General features: G+C 29.8%; 1 protein-coding gene across 3 annotated transcripts in view; it reads right to left on the bottom strand.

Annotated features, from left to right (window-relative positions):
- ca (RCC1 and BTB domain containing protein claret) overlaps nt 1–16,779 on the bottom strand; it is a 142,637-nt gene that overhangs the window by 122,108 nt on the left and 3,750 nt on the right. For all 3 annotated transcript variants that reach the window (XR_012758598.1, XM_075380471.1, XM_075380472.1), the window contains exons 3-6: nt 16,177–16,316; nt 12,261–12,468; nt 5,230–5,386; nt 2,600–2,718 (exon numbers count right to left, since the gene is read on the bottom strand). Coding sequence is in view for 2 of the 3 variants with exons in the window: in XM_075380471.1 (XP_075236586.1) it covers nt 2,600–2,718; nt 5,230–5,386; nt 12,261–12,468; nt 16,177–16,316 (624 nt within the window). In the remaining variant the exon portion in view is untranslated. The remainder of the gene's footprint in view (nt 1–2,599; nt 2,719–5,229; nt 5,387–12,260; nt 12,469–16,176; nt 16,317–16,779) is intronic.

Raw genomic sequence — 16,779 nt, 5'->3', positions numbered from 1 at the left:
ATGGTGGCAGAAATGATTCGTGAAAATGAAATGACTAAATTAAAAGTACTTGATAAAACAAAGAAATATTAAAAAAAAAAGATATATCGAATTCAGATGAAATAAATTTATTCATTATAATAGATTTATTCCGGTATATATACGGCAGTGTGGGTTGATTCTCCTTGAGCTGTGTAAACTTTTGTGCCATTTCCGGTCGTGTTACGAACAGAATGTCTTTTACCATAGAACAACAAGTTTTCATTCTCGAAGAATATTTTGCCATGAAATCGTACGCTAGTGTAAAAGAATCATTTAGAATTAAATTTGTTGGTGTTCCTCCGCCAGAAAAATGTCAATTTCTAGGCTAACAAACTGTTTTTGAGAGACAGGTAGTGTTTGCGACAGAAAACGTAGCGGTCAACCGACTCGCTTGACAGATGACGTTTTAGTAAATGTGAAAACAAGATCGCTCAATTCTACACAAAAAATTTACGAAAACTTTCCACGCAAGTCGGTTTGTCATATCCAAGAACTTCAGTCTCCAGATTTAAACAAGCGATTGCAATATTGCCGTCGATTTAGGTCACTTGTAAACGATAACGGAATTGAATTTTAAACAAAGTGTTCTTTAGCAATGAAGCTTGCTCCATCCCGATGGTTATGTGAACAGTCAAAACTGTCGAATTTGGGCGGTTGAAAATCCTAATGCTTTATAAGACAAATCTTTGCATCCTGTAAAAATTGGTGGGTAGTGTGCGATGTCTCATCATCGTATAGTCGGACCCGTATTCTTCGAACAGACAGTAAATGGTGAAGTATACAGATATATTGTGCGCCAATTTGTGTCCCTCCTGAAACCACAAGAACGGTATTGCTGGTTTCAGCAAGACGGCACTACATGCCACACGTCACGAAAAACCGTGGATTTTCTGCAAGAGTTCTTTGATGATCGAATAATAAGCAAGGGCTTATGGCCTCCAAGGTGACCAGACCTCACATCTCCTGACTACTTTTTGTCAATATTACAGACTTAATCACGAATATTTCCAATGCAACTCTTAAAAAGGTTTCTGCTAATATGCTGAAAAGAGTCCGTGCGTGTATAACCGCAAGGGGTGGGCATTTTGAGCACATTCTTTAACAGTTATGTAAGTAACAAATACATATTTTTATTCCACTTAAATTTCCCTTTCTTAATTACATTTAAAATTGGGTAACAGGACTAAAAATTCACTCTGTAGAATCTGCATTTTATACTATATTTGAACCCGTAGATGTAAAGGAAATTTATAATTCAAGATTACAATTGACTGATGAAAAGGATCGGTTATTAAATCTACACGGTGAACGAGTAACTGTGTCATCAGTATTGAGATAAATATAAATAAACTATTCTAATTGAATTTTTTTATTCTTTTATTATAGTAAGAAATTCCTCTTGTAAATGAAAGAGATGAGTTTTTTTATGTTAAAAACGTTATAAGTTGACTGAAGAAAGTATTAAGAAATTAAAACCTCTAGGATTTAAAACCGTTGACGGGAAACTTTAAAGCACCAATAAATTATTGAAATGAAAAAATCAAATCCTTTTTATATAGATTGTGCGATGAATTATTTAAACGTTAAAAAAGTCACGCATTCAAATGAATCGTTAACATATAATCAATTTCACAAACATTCTCTGCATAAAAACAGCTTTAAAGCGAGTGATAAGATTACAATAAGAATAAATCAACCGGATGAGATACTGTTCTGGGCGATAGTTTTCTACGTATTTGCGGGAAGGTTGAAGTAAAAAATCAACAACAGCAGAATTAGTTAATTTTGCAGGTGCCTTTCTATACGACGAGATACATTATAAAATAAACAGGAAAGAGGTGGCCAAAACGGGAAATGTAGGTGTGATCTCTATTACGAAAAAAGCGATTTCAATGACAAATTCTTCAACTTCATCATCTGAATTAACCAAATGGGTTAAAGGTACAAATAAAATTGATATGGACAATGATGGTAATTTTAGTTTATGTATACCATTATTGATGTTGATTGGTTTTGCTGAAGACTACAAAAAAATAATCATAAACAATAGACAAGAATTTTCTTCAAACATAATAGTGATGTGTACACGATACTGGCTAGATTTTCAGATCATAAATCTACACTAGAAATAACAGAAATCGCATGGATTGTACCGTATTCAAAGGCAGCGTCTCAATATCAATTGGAATACTTAGATTGAGAAAGAAAGAAGCGATTAAGAATAAACAAGGACAAATTAATTACTAAATATTCACAAATTCTACAAGTACGATTTTTTTCTAAATAAAGTTATGTTTTATTAAATAACATCAATGTTCAGATTAATTTGCACACTACTCTATAAGAAAAAGTGCTTTATTTTACGAAAAATTATTTCATGATATGAAACATATCCACTCAGTATTAAAATAAAAAAAAATAACAGGATTAGAATAGTGGACTCAAACAACTAAACAAAATATGCAGTAAATGATTGAAGTATTATCTTATCATGTCCTTAATCTAATTTATTTATTACTAATTAAATGGAGTAAAATTAATTTACAATATGAGAAAATAAATATTTACAGATGCTCACCTTGCTGTCGGTAGATTTAAATCGCTATTCGATTTTGAATCGTATGAAAACGGCCAAAAGCTACCGCTTTCATGATGTTCCAATACAACTTTCCATTGCTGTTGACAATCACCTGTCACCTAAAACAAAACAAAAATATATTAAATTAAAAAACTGATTTGAGTTACTCAAAATATGATTTATTAAAATGCATAAAACCCATCAGGATCCCAAGAAAAGTAGCTGTGCTGATAAAAAAATAAAATGTACATATGGCAGTATCTATAAGTGTAACAATGCAGCAATTCTATAATAAAAATATCTGAAATAGGTAGAAAAAAGTATATTTTATCGTTATTTTTTCCTTTCTTTTTAAACAAAATGTCTTAACAAACAATAAAAAAAAAAATAGAAAAAAAATTAAGTTAGATTTTCTTAAACTTAAGTTTCCCTACAAAAATATTGATAGTAACTGAAACAAAGTTATATGAATTCATAATTTTATAAACATACAAAAATGAAATACAATAAAAACTTTTGGGTTATTAAAAGAAACAGAACAAAATAAAGAATTAGTCCGATCTCAGCAAAGAGAATTAAATGCTCAAAAATGTTTTCAAAAAAATTATAATTCCTAGGAGAAATTCATGGTAAGCAAGACATAGATAATAAATTATCATTATATTTTTTATATTAGTAAATTTTCATCTCGTTTTATGTGTTTAACTGATTCGTCAATTTCTTTGTACACACACTCTACCTCATCATCATAGGCACTTGTAGGCATATAGACATTAACAATCATGATTGGCTTAGGTTTTGATTTTATTCTAATTATAATGATTTTATCGTTAAGCTTTTTGAAATAGTCTACTCTCTTCCCTATCTTCTAGTTCATTACGAAACTTACTCCTCCCTGCCCTTCATTTGACACTGAGTTAATTATTCTAAAATCACCTGATCAAAAGTTGTTTTCCTCTTCCACCGAACCTTGCTAATTCCTACTACATCTACATTTAACTCTCATTTATCCAGTCCCTCTTTAAATTTTCTAATCTACCACCCTTTTTTAGATTTCTAACATTCCACATTCAGACTCGTAGAATGTTATTTTTTAATTTCCTTGTGACCCCTTCCGTAGCAGTCCCCACCCAGAGATCAGAACAGGGGACTAGTTTACCTCTGGAATATTTTACCAAGGAAGGTGTCACCATCTTTGTTGTTTTCTTGGAAAAAAAAAACAGTCGTAGTTTTCCATTGCTTTCAGCTGTGCAGCACTCAGAAGACTGAGTTATGTTGATATGGCCATTTAAGTCCTCCTGACTTACAACCTTAACAACTACTGAAAGAGCTGTTGTCCTCTTTCAGGAATCATTCCTTAATCTGGCTCTCAACAGATACCTCTCCAATATGGTTGAACCTTCAGTTCAGCAACTGAGCACTCAAGCCCCTCACCACGGTCTCATGATTCACAGAGGAAGATCAGGCCATATGATGGCCTGATGAAAACAACAAAAATAAATAAAAATATTAATGCAGAAAATCTAATTTTTTATTTAACAGACCCTTCTATTAAAGTTACCCAGGAAACATTTACAGCTCAACCACCAGAGAAACAAGGAACTTTTTTCATACATTAAAAATTGACTTTTTTTAAGTACGTTAATTACTAACTACAATTCCAAAAAGGAAAAAATATTGAAGTCATGAACTGAATCAATCTTGTGTTTATAGTTACAAATGTGCAAGCTTTTATAAGAAGAACAGATTTATATTCTTAAAAAAATAACAATATCCTCCACTACAAAACAAACACAACTACTTTTGTAAAACTCAACACAATACATCAGCTTACAAGATAAGGTTTTATTGTTTTTATTATTTGTGATTGTTGTAATTATTTTATATACGTAGTATCTCCATGTACTTAACGCATTTAATTTAAAATCATTTCATATGTTTACATTTTAAATAATTAATATGGACTTTTAACCACATTTACTTTTTATCTTACAATTTATGTTTTATGTTCATAATATATCTTGTAATGACATCATCTATATAATGTATTATGAACTGATCAGAATAAAAAGTTTATTTATTTAATACAATTTCATAAAAACTACATAATGTAACTGACAGATTAAACATTGTATAAAAGACAAAAGTATAAAACAGTTAGCCACCAAAAGTACAGAATTCAATAATGCTTATCTTATGCTTATTGTTATTTTATAAAAGCGCTTTTGAGGGTTTCCCTCATCATCAGTTAATAAAACTTTTTTCTTTTTAAAAAAATTCCTTATTAAACTTAAAACATTAAAATTGTAAACATATAAAAATATATAGTCATAAATAATTAATTCAATTAGTATCTACGTAATTAGATTATTACAGATTTCTTTTTTATCAACACAATTTCTACCAAAAATTATATGTTTATACTTAATAAATAAATACCATAGAAGCTCTTTATCTATGACCTGGAATTTGAAATAACACATTCCAGAAATAAAGTTTTCATAAGTTTCAAATTCTGCATCTTTCATAAATTCTCAATACTTCAAAAATCAGCTAACAATCAATATGTATATATACATTCATACTCTGAAACAGAGAATGTGTAGTTTAAAGATTAAAATTATACATACCAACAATAAAACAGTATTTCCTTCAGAAGCTTCTTCATTTCTACAAATTGATAATGATGAAATAGAACTATTAAATACGGTTGTGCCAATTATATTACCCGTATGTAGTGATACCAAAATAACAGTACCACATTTAGCACCAATTATAGCTATATCTCTGAAATGAAAAAGCTTATTATTACATATGCAAACATACTCTTATACAACGTGTGTCATATAAATTTTAAATGACAGTCAACAGTACAACAATTTTAAGATGAACAGAATAAGTTTAACTTAAAATTTTTTTTATTATATTAGGCTGGCACCAATTTACTAAATAAATTAGCACAATGCTTGCTTGGGAAAAATGTGGTTTTCAATTAAGTGATGTCAAAGGTAGGTCTCAAAGCTTATAATACCAAACTGGTTTGAAATACATGCTCCTATTCAATCTAATAGAATAATCGTCGACAAAAACAAGTTGTAAATGAGCAGCTGAACTTAAATATACAAATGACCTGAGAATGATAAACCAAAGCCAAACAAAATTGAAATTAAATGTTTTTATTTTCAACTATTTCAACTGATGTTCATGAATTTGCTTTTAATGGCCTTGAGGGAAAAATAAAAATCACATGGTGCCAGGTCAGGTGAATAAGGCAGATGGTCTAACACTGGGATGTTATACTTGGCTAGAAACGTCTTGACAATGCAGTGTGAACCGTTGCTTTGTCCCGATGAAGAACCCATGACTTGTTCTTCCACAATTCAGGTCGTTTTTTTCTATTTTTTCACAGGGTTCAGCAAGGACCTTGAATAAAGAAAGAATAGTTAACAGACGTTCAGATAAGATCAGATTACCAATTTTTGTCAATAATTTTATCCATTTTTGATGTGAAAGGGCGACCCAGGCAAACATCATCTTCAATATCTTCTTGGCCATCTTGGAAACGCTTAAACCAATCAAAAACCCATGCACGTGATAAAAATATACTTTTTTTAATAAAAGATAAGTTTCAGTAGCGGTTTTTCCAAGTTTCATATGAAATTCTTCGCTTTAATAAAATACTTATCATTTTTCGGCAAAATAAAAAAAAAACGGATGTTACCCAAACAAAGGCCACGCACAGGCTAATAAGTTTACAGAAACTGAAGTAACAACAATCGAAAGAGAAGGCTTCACATTACACAGCGGTCTGTCATACGAATTTGGCACATGCACAGCTCTTCTGTAGCAACATTAGTCTCATTATTTAATAACCACACCTTGTAGATATTCAAATTATCCTTGGTCACACAAAATTAATGCATATACAAAGATGAATAATAGAGTAATTACAAACAATACAATAAAAATAAATTAAACAAGGAAATAGATATTATAAAACAAATTTCTACACATAATGGTTATAGTGACTCTTTATTTAATTGATAATATATACTAAAAACAATTTTCAAAAATTAACATTACTACATCTCTAAGACCAATAAATGAAACACAAAAAATTGACAATGTATATTTTAAATATTTATATACTGATAACATAGTTGAAAATATAAATAAGGTTTATGATAAAAATAAATTTAAACCTGCGTGCAAGACAAATAACCATATAATAAAACATTTAAAAACCAGTAATCATACTGATTTATATATAATTTATAACAATTTGTGTGGAATTTACAAAATAAAATGCAATGACTGTGATGACCACATTTATACAGGAAAAACTAGTAGATCTTATAAAACCAGATTTCTTGAACATGGTAGACAAAAAATGGAAAATTCGGTTTATCTATGTTTATGGCAACCTTATTAACAATAAACATTCTATTTCTGATATTCAAACCAATTTGGAAATCAAGAAATATAATATGAATAGTAATAATAAAAGTTTAGACATTTTGGAGAAATTTTATAAATATAAAATTTTGTATGTTTGTGTGTGTGCACACGTGTGTGTGTAAGGAAATTCAAATTGATCAACTTACAAACAGAATATGAAGATATGACACTTACAAAGGCTGCAGTAGATAGCACTTTTTCAAATAATGATAATGTATATTTCAATTTAATTTAAAACAAATTCAAACAGTACTATAACATTGGCTGACCAAGTTACACAGTGCATTTCATCTTAGTTACTTATTTATTTTAATTTTTAAGAAAATTTACATCATATTTTATATATATAGTTTTTAGTTTTTAACTTTTAATTTCTGTAATTTATATTTTTAAAAAGTTTTTATTTATTTTTAAAATAAAAAAAAAAAAAATTATATTTACCTTGATAAATTTGAATGTATTTGAGTGTAGTATTATAACTGATATAAACAGTTTAAAATAAACTGTTTAATGTGTTAAATTAAATAAACTGAAGATGTGGGTTTCCACAAAAACGTTTTTGCAGATATGAAAAAATAAGGTGTCATCTTATTTAATGTAAATTTCTGTATTTTGGTGGATCAATTTGGTTTATATATATATATATATATATTGTAACAAGACTGGTACAGCGGGCCTGAGTAACGGAGTTATACCAATTATTATGAAAGTAGTAGAAAATACAACAATGGGAGGAATCTAGAAAGGGATAAAAAGGGGTACCCTTTCAGTACACTAACAGATCTATTTAACAAGTGAGGAGAAGCTGAGAGAGTTCTGTAAGTTCAGCAGAGTTCTGCGAACCAGTCCAGCGAGAGCATTCTGTGGGGAGGATGTAAGGGAGTGAATTTCCAGTGTGAATTAAGTTCAATACAATTAAGGTGACGTCACGAGTAATTCAAGTAAACAGGAAATACAATCGGTAAGTTACTGCAAAACTATAAGTGAAAAAAAATAATGTATAAATTTCATTCATAAACTGTTAGGGTAGTTTTATCTGTGGACAGCAAAGATATTTACAAGTGAACTTTATACAATTGTTCGTTAATACAAGACTTGTAGTTAAAAAGGGTTAAGACTAGCGGTTTCTTTTTTTAATGGGTCTGAATTCTGGTCTTCTATTATTTATCTACCTGGAATAAATTCCAAACGATTATTTTAAACTCTGTATTGTGTGTAATCTCTATTTATTATTTACTATTGATATTTATGACTATTTGATGGGTAATATTATAATTGTTATTCTTTGTTGATTACTTCATGTACTATGCTCTGTTTTTATGTCATGTTTACTGTTTGATTTGTTTGTTATTGACTTATAATATTATTATAGTTTACTACTGTTTATTATTACCATGATTATTATTTTGGTTGCAACTGCTATAATTAATATTTGTTTATTTAATATTTTTTGATCATTATTTTATTATTGTCACTTATTATTATTATTATTATTATTGATTTGTCTGGCAAATTTGTCTGATTTATCTGGCAAAATTTATTTTATAGTTTTATTAAAGTTTAATAATATTTTTACCAAAATTTATGTTGTTTACTAAAATATTAAGCCTTTTATTTTGAACAAAATGACGTTTCATTTTTTTAAATCGATTAACAAATAGTGGCAGTAGTAAAAAATTGATGTCTTATTTTGTGTCATAATTATTAGGTCTATTATTATGAGAAAATTATTTCTTACTTTGATACTAATTTACAATACTAGAATTAACAATAAATAAAAACAATTAATATTTCATTGAATTGAACGTAAAGTGGAGGACATGAAAACAGACATGTAATTACAACATCAATTTTCTGCCATAACTCGACTACTTGTTACCAATTTTCAAAAATAAAATGTCACTTTGTTCAATATACGAGGGTTATTTTTTTTTCAAGGTCCGATCGGCCGCAAAATAAAAACCCACACAAAAATCAGATGAACCTTTGCGCAGTGTCTCTAGTATGGCCTTCAATCATGCCGCGTCACTTAGTTTAGTTCTGAACACGCAGCTAGCACGTAAACACGTCTACAAAAATAGCATCTCCTGCCAAGTGTGAAGTGCATGTGTTAATTTGATTTCTTCAGGCTGAGGGGTATAATGCAGTTGAAATTCATCGATGAATAAGTAATTTGTACGGTGAAACTTCAATGAGTGACAGCAAAGTGCGGCAATGGTGCAGGAACTTTAAAGCAGGACGGGCAGATGTTCATGATGCAGGCAATCAGGGAAGGAAGCAAGTGTCAACCGATGATCTCGTTGAGCGAGTGGATGAGACGATTCGAGAAAATCGTTGGTTCACAATTTCTGTACTGAGTGATTCATTTCCTGAAATTTCAAGGTCGGCTCTCTACACCGTTGTGAGTGAGAGACTTCAGTACTGCAAACTGTGTGCGAGATGGGTTCCCAAGATGCTGTCCAACCATCATACAACAATGAGAATGGACGCCTCCCTAACATTTCTCCAGCGCTACCACAATGAAGGAGAAGATTTTTTGAACAAAACTGTCACAGGGAACGAGACACAGGTCCATTTCGAAACTGAAGAAACAAAAGAACAATCCAAACGGCGGATGCATTCTCATTCTCCCAGTACACCAAAAAAGTTAAGCGAACCTTCTCAAACAGAAAGTCAGGCTACTGTGTTCTGGGACCGGAATGGAGTTCTCTTGGTGGAATTCATGGAATGTGACACGACCATTACTGCAGCCTCATACTGCGTGACTCTTCAACGTCTATGAAGGGATTCAGAATAAGCGGAGAGGAATGTTGTCATCAGGCATTGTCTTTCTCCATGACAATGCTTGGCCGCATACTGCAGCTGTAACAAAGAAGCTCCTGCAGCGTTTTCGTTTGATCACCCGGATCAAACAGAAGTGTTTGATCACCCCCATACAGCCCGGACTTGGCTCCATCCGATTTTCACTTCTTTACTCACATGAAACACCGGCTAGGAGGACAAAATTTTGGCACAGACATTAAGCTGCAGACGAGCGTAGAAACATGGCTGAAAACACAGGCGGCTCTGTTCTATGACAAGGGTATTGAAAAGTTGGTACCACAGTACGACAAATGTCTAAATCGGAGTGGTGACTATGTAGAGAAATACCGTAACCATGTAAGTATTTGTTACAAATAAAAAATTTTTTATATTCACTGTGGTTTTAATTTCGTAACCAATCAGACATTGAAAAAGAAATAACCCTCATGTATATATATATATATTTTAATATATTTAAATTAAATTTTTTGTAGTCCATTTTATCTTTTTCCTCTGTATGTTAAATAACTATATATAATATTTTTTCAGCCTCCGCAAAGTACAAAATTAGAGAACACTCTTAACTTAACTTTTTATGTTCATCAAAACGTTTTCGGGCCTAGACCCATCTTCAGTGATAGTTTTTTTTTTATAGATTCTTGATTTTTTACATTTACACATTAATTTTAGCTTTTGTTTGTTAATAAAATTTAAAAATATTAAAAAAATTCAGAACAAATATTTGTTTAGTCAAGATGGGCTTAAGCCTGAAAATGTTTTGATGAACATAAAAAAGCAACGGTTAGTGTTCTCTAATTCTGTACTTTGCAAAGGCTAAAAAATTTTTTTATAAAAATATTTAGTTTTGTGAAACATTGTACAATATCCTATTTCTTTAAAATATTCCAAAAAAAGAAGCGTGAAAAATCATGGAATCTTGCAGGAGATTATATATCAAAAGAACAAGCAAGCAATTATACATTTCATGCCATACTATAACTTGCAATAAAAGGCACAGCCATTGCCAAATTCATCTTGTTGAAAACAAATTCCAAAGTTCAATCTATTTGAGTTAAAGTCTGAATCATCTCAATATATTTTTGCACAATAACACTGATTATATGTCCCTCAGAATTTTCAAAGGAATAGGAAAGTAATTCTGCCTCTCTGATAAAATACCAGACAATAACTTTCTGAAAATACAGTGATTATTCATGGAAATCTCTTAGATTTGCCTTAGATCACAAACAAAATTCTGCTTGTTAAAAAACCCAGGTTTTAAACATCATCTAACATCAACATATCGTAGCAATGAACTCATCCAGTTTTTGGCAAGTAGGTAAACCATTTATCATGATCAATTTACAATTTACTAATAATGATCAAATGTAAAATTTTTATTTTATAAAAGTGCAAAGGCAACAACTCAAAAAACTTCAATCTTCCTGTATTTACTAAACTTACTTAATTTCATTAAACATTAAACCAAAAAGCATGTAGGAATACAGCAATAAAATCCTAACTTCAATTTCTTTCAGATAACCAATGTCCACTTTAAGCTATTCCTGCATCTCACTTGAATAATAAATACAAAATTAAAAATTTTTAAAACTCCCAATGTTAAAAAAATTAAAAAGAATAATAAAAATAACGATTTTTAAAGTTTGTAATATTTATGGTTAAAACCTTCGACAGAACTTCTCAAATAATTCTGTGAAAGAGCAAAGTCCATAGCTACAACAAGTACAGAGAAAAATAATGAACATACACTGCACAGCTAAAACACAAATCTCCTTTTTTCACTTCGCTACGGTCAGGGGTTAAAAAGATTACAATTTACTACACTAATTGTATATTTCAAAATACAAAATGTATCAAAAAGATTCACTTAATTTCAAAAAGTTTGAAATTTTAAACAAATGAACATATAACCTTGTAACGGAAATACAATTTTGAATATGGTACTTACAATTTTCACAAATGTTTATAATACCCGTTTCAGATGCATGACATACATTTATATGACAATTAAGTTCATCCTATACTCAAGCGATCATATATAATTTTTTAACATAATTTTTAAGCCATGACCATGATTTCGGTCTGACTAGAAGATATGTTTAGGTCTTCAGGTCCTCAGTAAGACAATAAACCATATCTCCTTATAAACTGATGCAAATTCACAACACTCAAAATATATAACAATGTATTATCTAGGAAAATTGAAGGGAATAGAATAAAGATAAAATATCGATGGCTTAATTCAAACTTAAACTAATTACCATTGATCATAAAAGACTTTATAAGTATAAAAATAATAATATTAATATTAAAAAAAGAAAGGAATACAGAAATTTATTTGTTAATATAACATTTTTAATACAAAAATACAACTACCCACCTATATTGCCTATCAAGTTCTGTGGTACGACGCACCCACCATGCAATAGCAGTCGGATGAAATTCTGCATTGTCAGCGCTGTTATTAGTAATGTGAATAGGTAGAGGTGTTACATCATCTAATGACCAATCATATAATAAATTTTCAACAGGATTCTTTTGTCCAAACAGCGATAAAGTTGGTAAAATTTGTAATGTCCCATCGTAACCTGAAAATAAAAAATTCTTTTTAAAAATACTACATTCAAAATAAACCACAATAAATAACATTTCCTAACTTTAATTAAACAAGATTGTTTAAAAGGTATCCAAAGTTATTTATTTAACAGGAAGCAGCTGGTGTCAAGATGAGACTTGGCAGAGTTTTAATATTATTGTATGTACGCGTTTTTTATTTTTGATGAAGTATATTACTGACATGTAATCTTTGTATATATAACCATGTTTGAAGTATTTGTTGTATTATAAGCTCAATTTGTGACAAAATATATTATACAACACTACCATACCAAGCTTTAATAAGATCTAATACTCAAGCTAAAATGATATTTTAAAATTCAACATGAAATACAATTCAATAACAATTATTAAATAATATAAAATTATTTCAAATACAGAAAAAAAAATCAGTGATAAGTGATTAATATTCTGGTAAGTTTTAACAAGCAGTAACATCACTCAAAAGGTTATAACTGAACCGTGAAAGATCACTAGTTAACTGTTTAGAAATTACCAATAGCATTTATATTAACAAAGGTTCAGCAGATATATGTGAACAAATAACTCAGATATTCATACAATAGTTACAAAATGTTTATCCAAGTTACTCTTAACAGGGAAAAAACTTCACACATGACAAATAGGATGTGCTGAATTGTGTAAACATTAATTCTAACTTTCTTCAGATTGTAGTAATTAATGACAAAAGCAACAATCCACAAACAAAGTATAACATTGCAAATACTACTACATCGACTGTCTTATACAGTAAAGTGTAAGAGTACAGTAAGCAGTAAGTAAGAGTGCATAAATAAGATTGTCTTTGCTCTCTTAGAATAAAGAAAGCAAGACAAGCGAAGAGAAAAAATTTACTGCAAGTTTTAATTTACAACCAAATAATTGGAAATCACAAATATCCTCAAAGAAAAAAAAAAAGAATAAATATTATCAAAAAATTCCATACTTTGTAATACTGTCCACCATAAAAGACCAATTCTATAAAAACTGTCCAAATGGAAACACACGTCCATCTATACACCTTTAATTTATCAAGAAATATTTTTACTAAACGTGCCTTTCCAAGATTTATCAAGCATCTACTCTCAGATATGGCTGAGTATGGTTTTTAGTAACTCCTATACTGAAAAATTGTTCAAAGGATTGTGATTTGAGAGCTAAGAGGTCATTATGAAAAATTCATAACTTAGTACAATTCCAGAACAAGACTTCAAAACATTTTTTTTTTTACTTTCAACAGATTTCAACCTGATCAGTTAGTTAATCTCTTTGTGTTTGGTGTTCGTTTGAATAAAAAAAGTCAAGTGATTTCTAAAAAATGGATGAAAGAGAGTTTCACGTGTTGATTAAACATTACTTTATGAAGAGAAAATCACTTCAGGAGGTTAAAGAACTTGAAAAATATTATGGTGAATCTTCACCTTCAATTAGAATATTTTATAAGTGGTTACAATATTTTTGAAATAGTTATATGAGCACAACTAACGGAAAATATTCTGAAACCTCTAGGCAGGTCACTACTCCAGAATTGATTGATAAAATTTGCTATCGGGACATACTGTTGAGGGCTCAATGCTTTATACTTTTAACTGTAGCAGGTGGCTACCGTACAATTTTACAGGAGGAGATCTTGGTTACTGCAGGCGTGAAACTGATAGACTTGATTGCATCACAGCAGCAACAGCATTATGTCGCCAAAAAGTTACGTGAATTAACTTCTGACAAAGTTCGTGAAATTGAACAACATGGTAATGCTTTGTGGCAGGCCAGATGGGATGAGGCAGAGGGCAGACATTATTTGCATGGTCTCTTTCCTGATGTTAGTTTGCAGGACGCCTCTTGGGTACATCCAAATAAGTACATGACACAATATCTTTCTGAGCATGGTGCTTTCAGGGACAAGCTACAGAGGTTCCGCCTGGTGGACTCAGGAATATGTCTGCAATGCAGACAATTGAACAATGTACATCATGTTCTGTACGTTTGTGCAAAATATGAGTTGATATGCACAGAGACTATCTGTTGGCTCGATATAATCAAATCAGCACTGTATCTCTGTGTCAATTGGCAAAACCAGGCCGAATGGATAATAATTAAAAATTTCATATACTAGTTGGCAAAAGAAATGATTGTCAAAGGCATTTAGGGTGTCGCCTGGACTATCCCACATTATTCTTTTGTTTGTTTTGTAATTGTTAAGTTTTTGTTGTTGGTTTGTTTTATTGTAATTGCATGTTGAACTCACATTTCTTACCTTCAGGTAGGTAGTGGATTTCAGTACCTTTCCTTATTTTGTTTATCAGTCTTGTTTGAGACTAATGTAAAATGTCTTTTGTTTTTAGTTTTGTTATTTTTTAAGGATAGCAATACACCGATGAGAATGTCTCATGTGGCATTCGCATCGGTGGCATCCTGACTGAGGCAAAAACAAGGCTGAGATGCCTTTTGCCAAGATTTTGAAGATGACCTCTGGTAAAGTCCATAAGGGCTAGGTATAGAAGGGGTGGCGTGGCCTTTATATTTAAGTAAAGATTTTAATTTAATATAGATTTTTATTTTAATGTAAAATAGTTTTTGTAAAGATAATCATCTAAAATAAATTATTTAATTAAATGCATCAATTAGATATTTAATTTTAATAAAATATTTAATTTATAAGGATTTAATTTAAATTGACTTTTAATTAAATTAAATAGGATCTTATTTAAAATAATTTAATACATTGAAATAAATTTTAAAGTTTAAAAAACCTAAGGAAGATAATTATATTGGAATAAGTATATTTAAAAATAAATTAAAAAAAAAAAAAAAAAACTCATGGTTTAACTCTTATCTCAAGTTTTAGTTTAATAAGATAATTACATATGTTTTATTTAAATATTTATGTTTAGTTTCTTAAAAACAAATTTATTATTATAGTAATAACATTTCTTTGAAATTAAGATTAAACACTCTATAAAATTTTAAGTTTATTTTCATCTATTTTGAACCATTGTTTTTTTTTCTGTATTAAATTAGAGTAATGTTAGGGGTAGCTTTATCTTCTGTTTTTGTTGCTTTAAATTATTAGCTTTTAAATTTATTTCCATCTATTTTCAGCTATTAAAAGGGGTGGGGGGAGATTACACCAGTATGTAAGGTTTTTATATTACTATTCTGTCCCTTAATTAATGTCCTAAAAATTTCAGTATGACCTCATTTCATCAGGGTAGCTGAAATCCAAACAAATTCTTTCACTAGCCATAAGTCACAAACGAAGCATTTTAGGACATACATGAACATTTTCCATTATTTTCATGAGTAGAATAGGTTATAAAAGTCCCATGAAGAACATTTTGGTACACCTGTGTATATAAATAAATAAATATATATATATATATATATATACACCACTATAAAGTACAAATTTATATTTTTCAGATTCTTCAAAGTGGCATTCAATATTATTAAAATTAAGTACTACAGGTAAAACAAAAGGGAAGAGAACTATACTGATAAAGATAAGAGTACAAAAAATTAATAATTGAGAATGTAGAAGAATGCAATAAATGTTTTGGCATAACCAGATTATCAAAAAAAATATGGAAAATGAAGTAAACCAGTTAAATAATAATAGTAAAAATAATAAAACAAAATTTAGAAAAAAGAGTTCATAATAAATTTAAAAAATTTAAACTTACATGCTAATAGAAGCCATCCTCCAGACACAGGATCAAAAACGAGACTTTGTATTTCTTTTTTAGCATCGCTATACCACGGAATCCACCTAAGTTGATGTTCTTGCCCTTGGGTCATATGATACAAAACAATACTTCCCGAGCTATTATAACAACAAAATGTTACTAACAATAAACAAAAAAAAAAAAAAAATGTGACTGACAATTTCATGAACTTTTTAATTATGGATAGAATGTTTTAGGAAGAAAAGAATCCAAATTTTGAAAATTTATAATTGAAAACTTTTTTTCAACATATGAAAAATATGATCACTAGTACCTTAAATTTCATAATACATATTGAAAATGTTTTCATGTAACTTAGATAAACATTATGACTTCATGAAATTTTCAGTCACTTTTCATAAGTGACATTAGTGAACGCTTTTCATGCGTTCACTAATGTTTGAAATTTACTTTTGATGTTAGGATGTTAATCTTTAGTTCATCGAGTATATGAGGTTTCTATCAAAACAAAATTATTCTGAGAGATAAAAATCTGGTAGTTGTCCTACCTATTTTGACCTTGACAGCTATAAATCTTTTGAGATCTAGCAATTACAAAAA

Source organism: Lycorma delicatula, chromosome 12 (genome assembly GCF_047948215.1).
Source record: "Lycorma delicatula isolate Av1 chromosome 12, ASM4794821v1, whole genome shotgun sequence".
Taxonomy (NCBI): domain Eukaryota; kingdom Metazoa; phylum Arthropoda; class Insecta; order Hemiptera; family Fulgoridae; genus Lycorma; species Lycorma delicatula.
The sequence above is the reverse complement of the archived record's forward strand: the minus strand, read 5'-3'. Positions and strand labels throughout refer to the sequence as shown.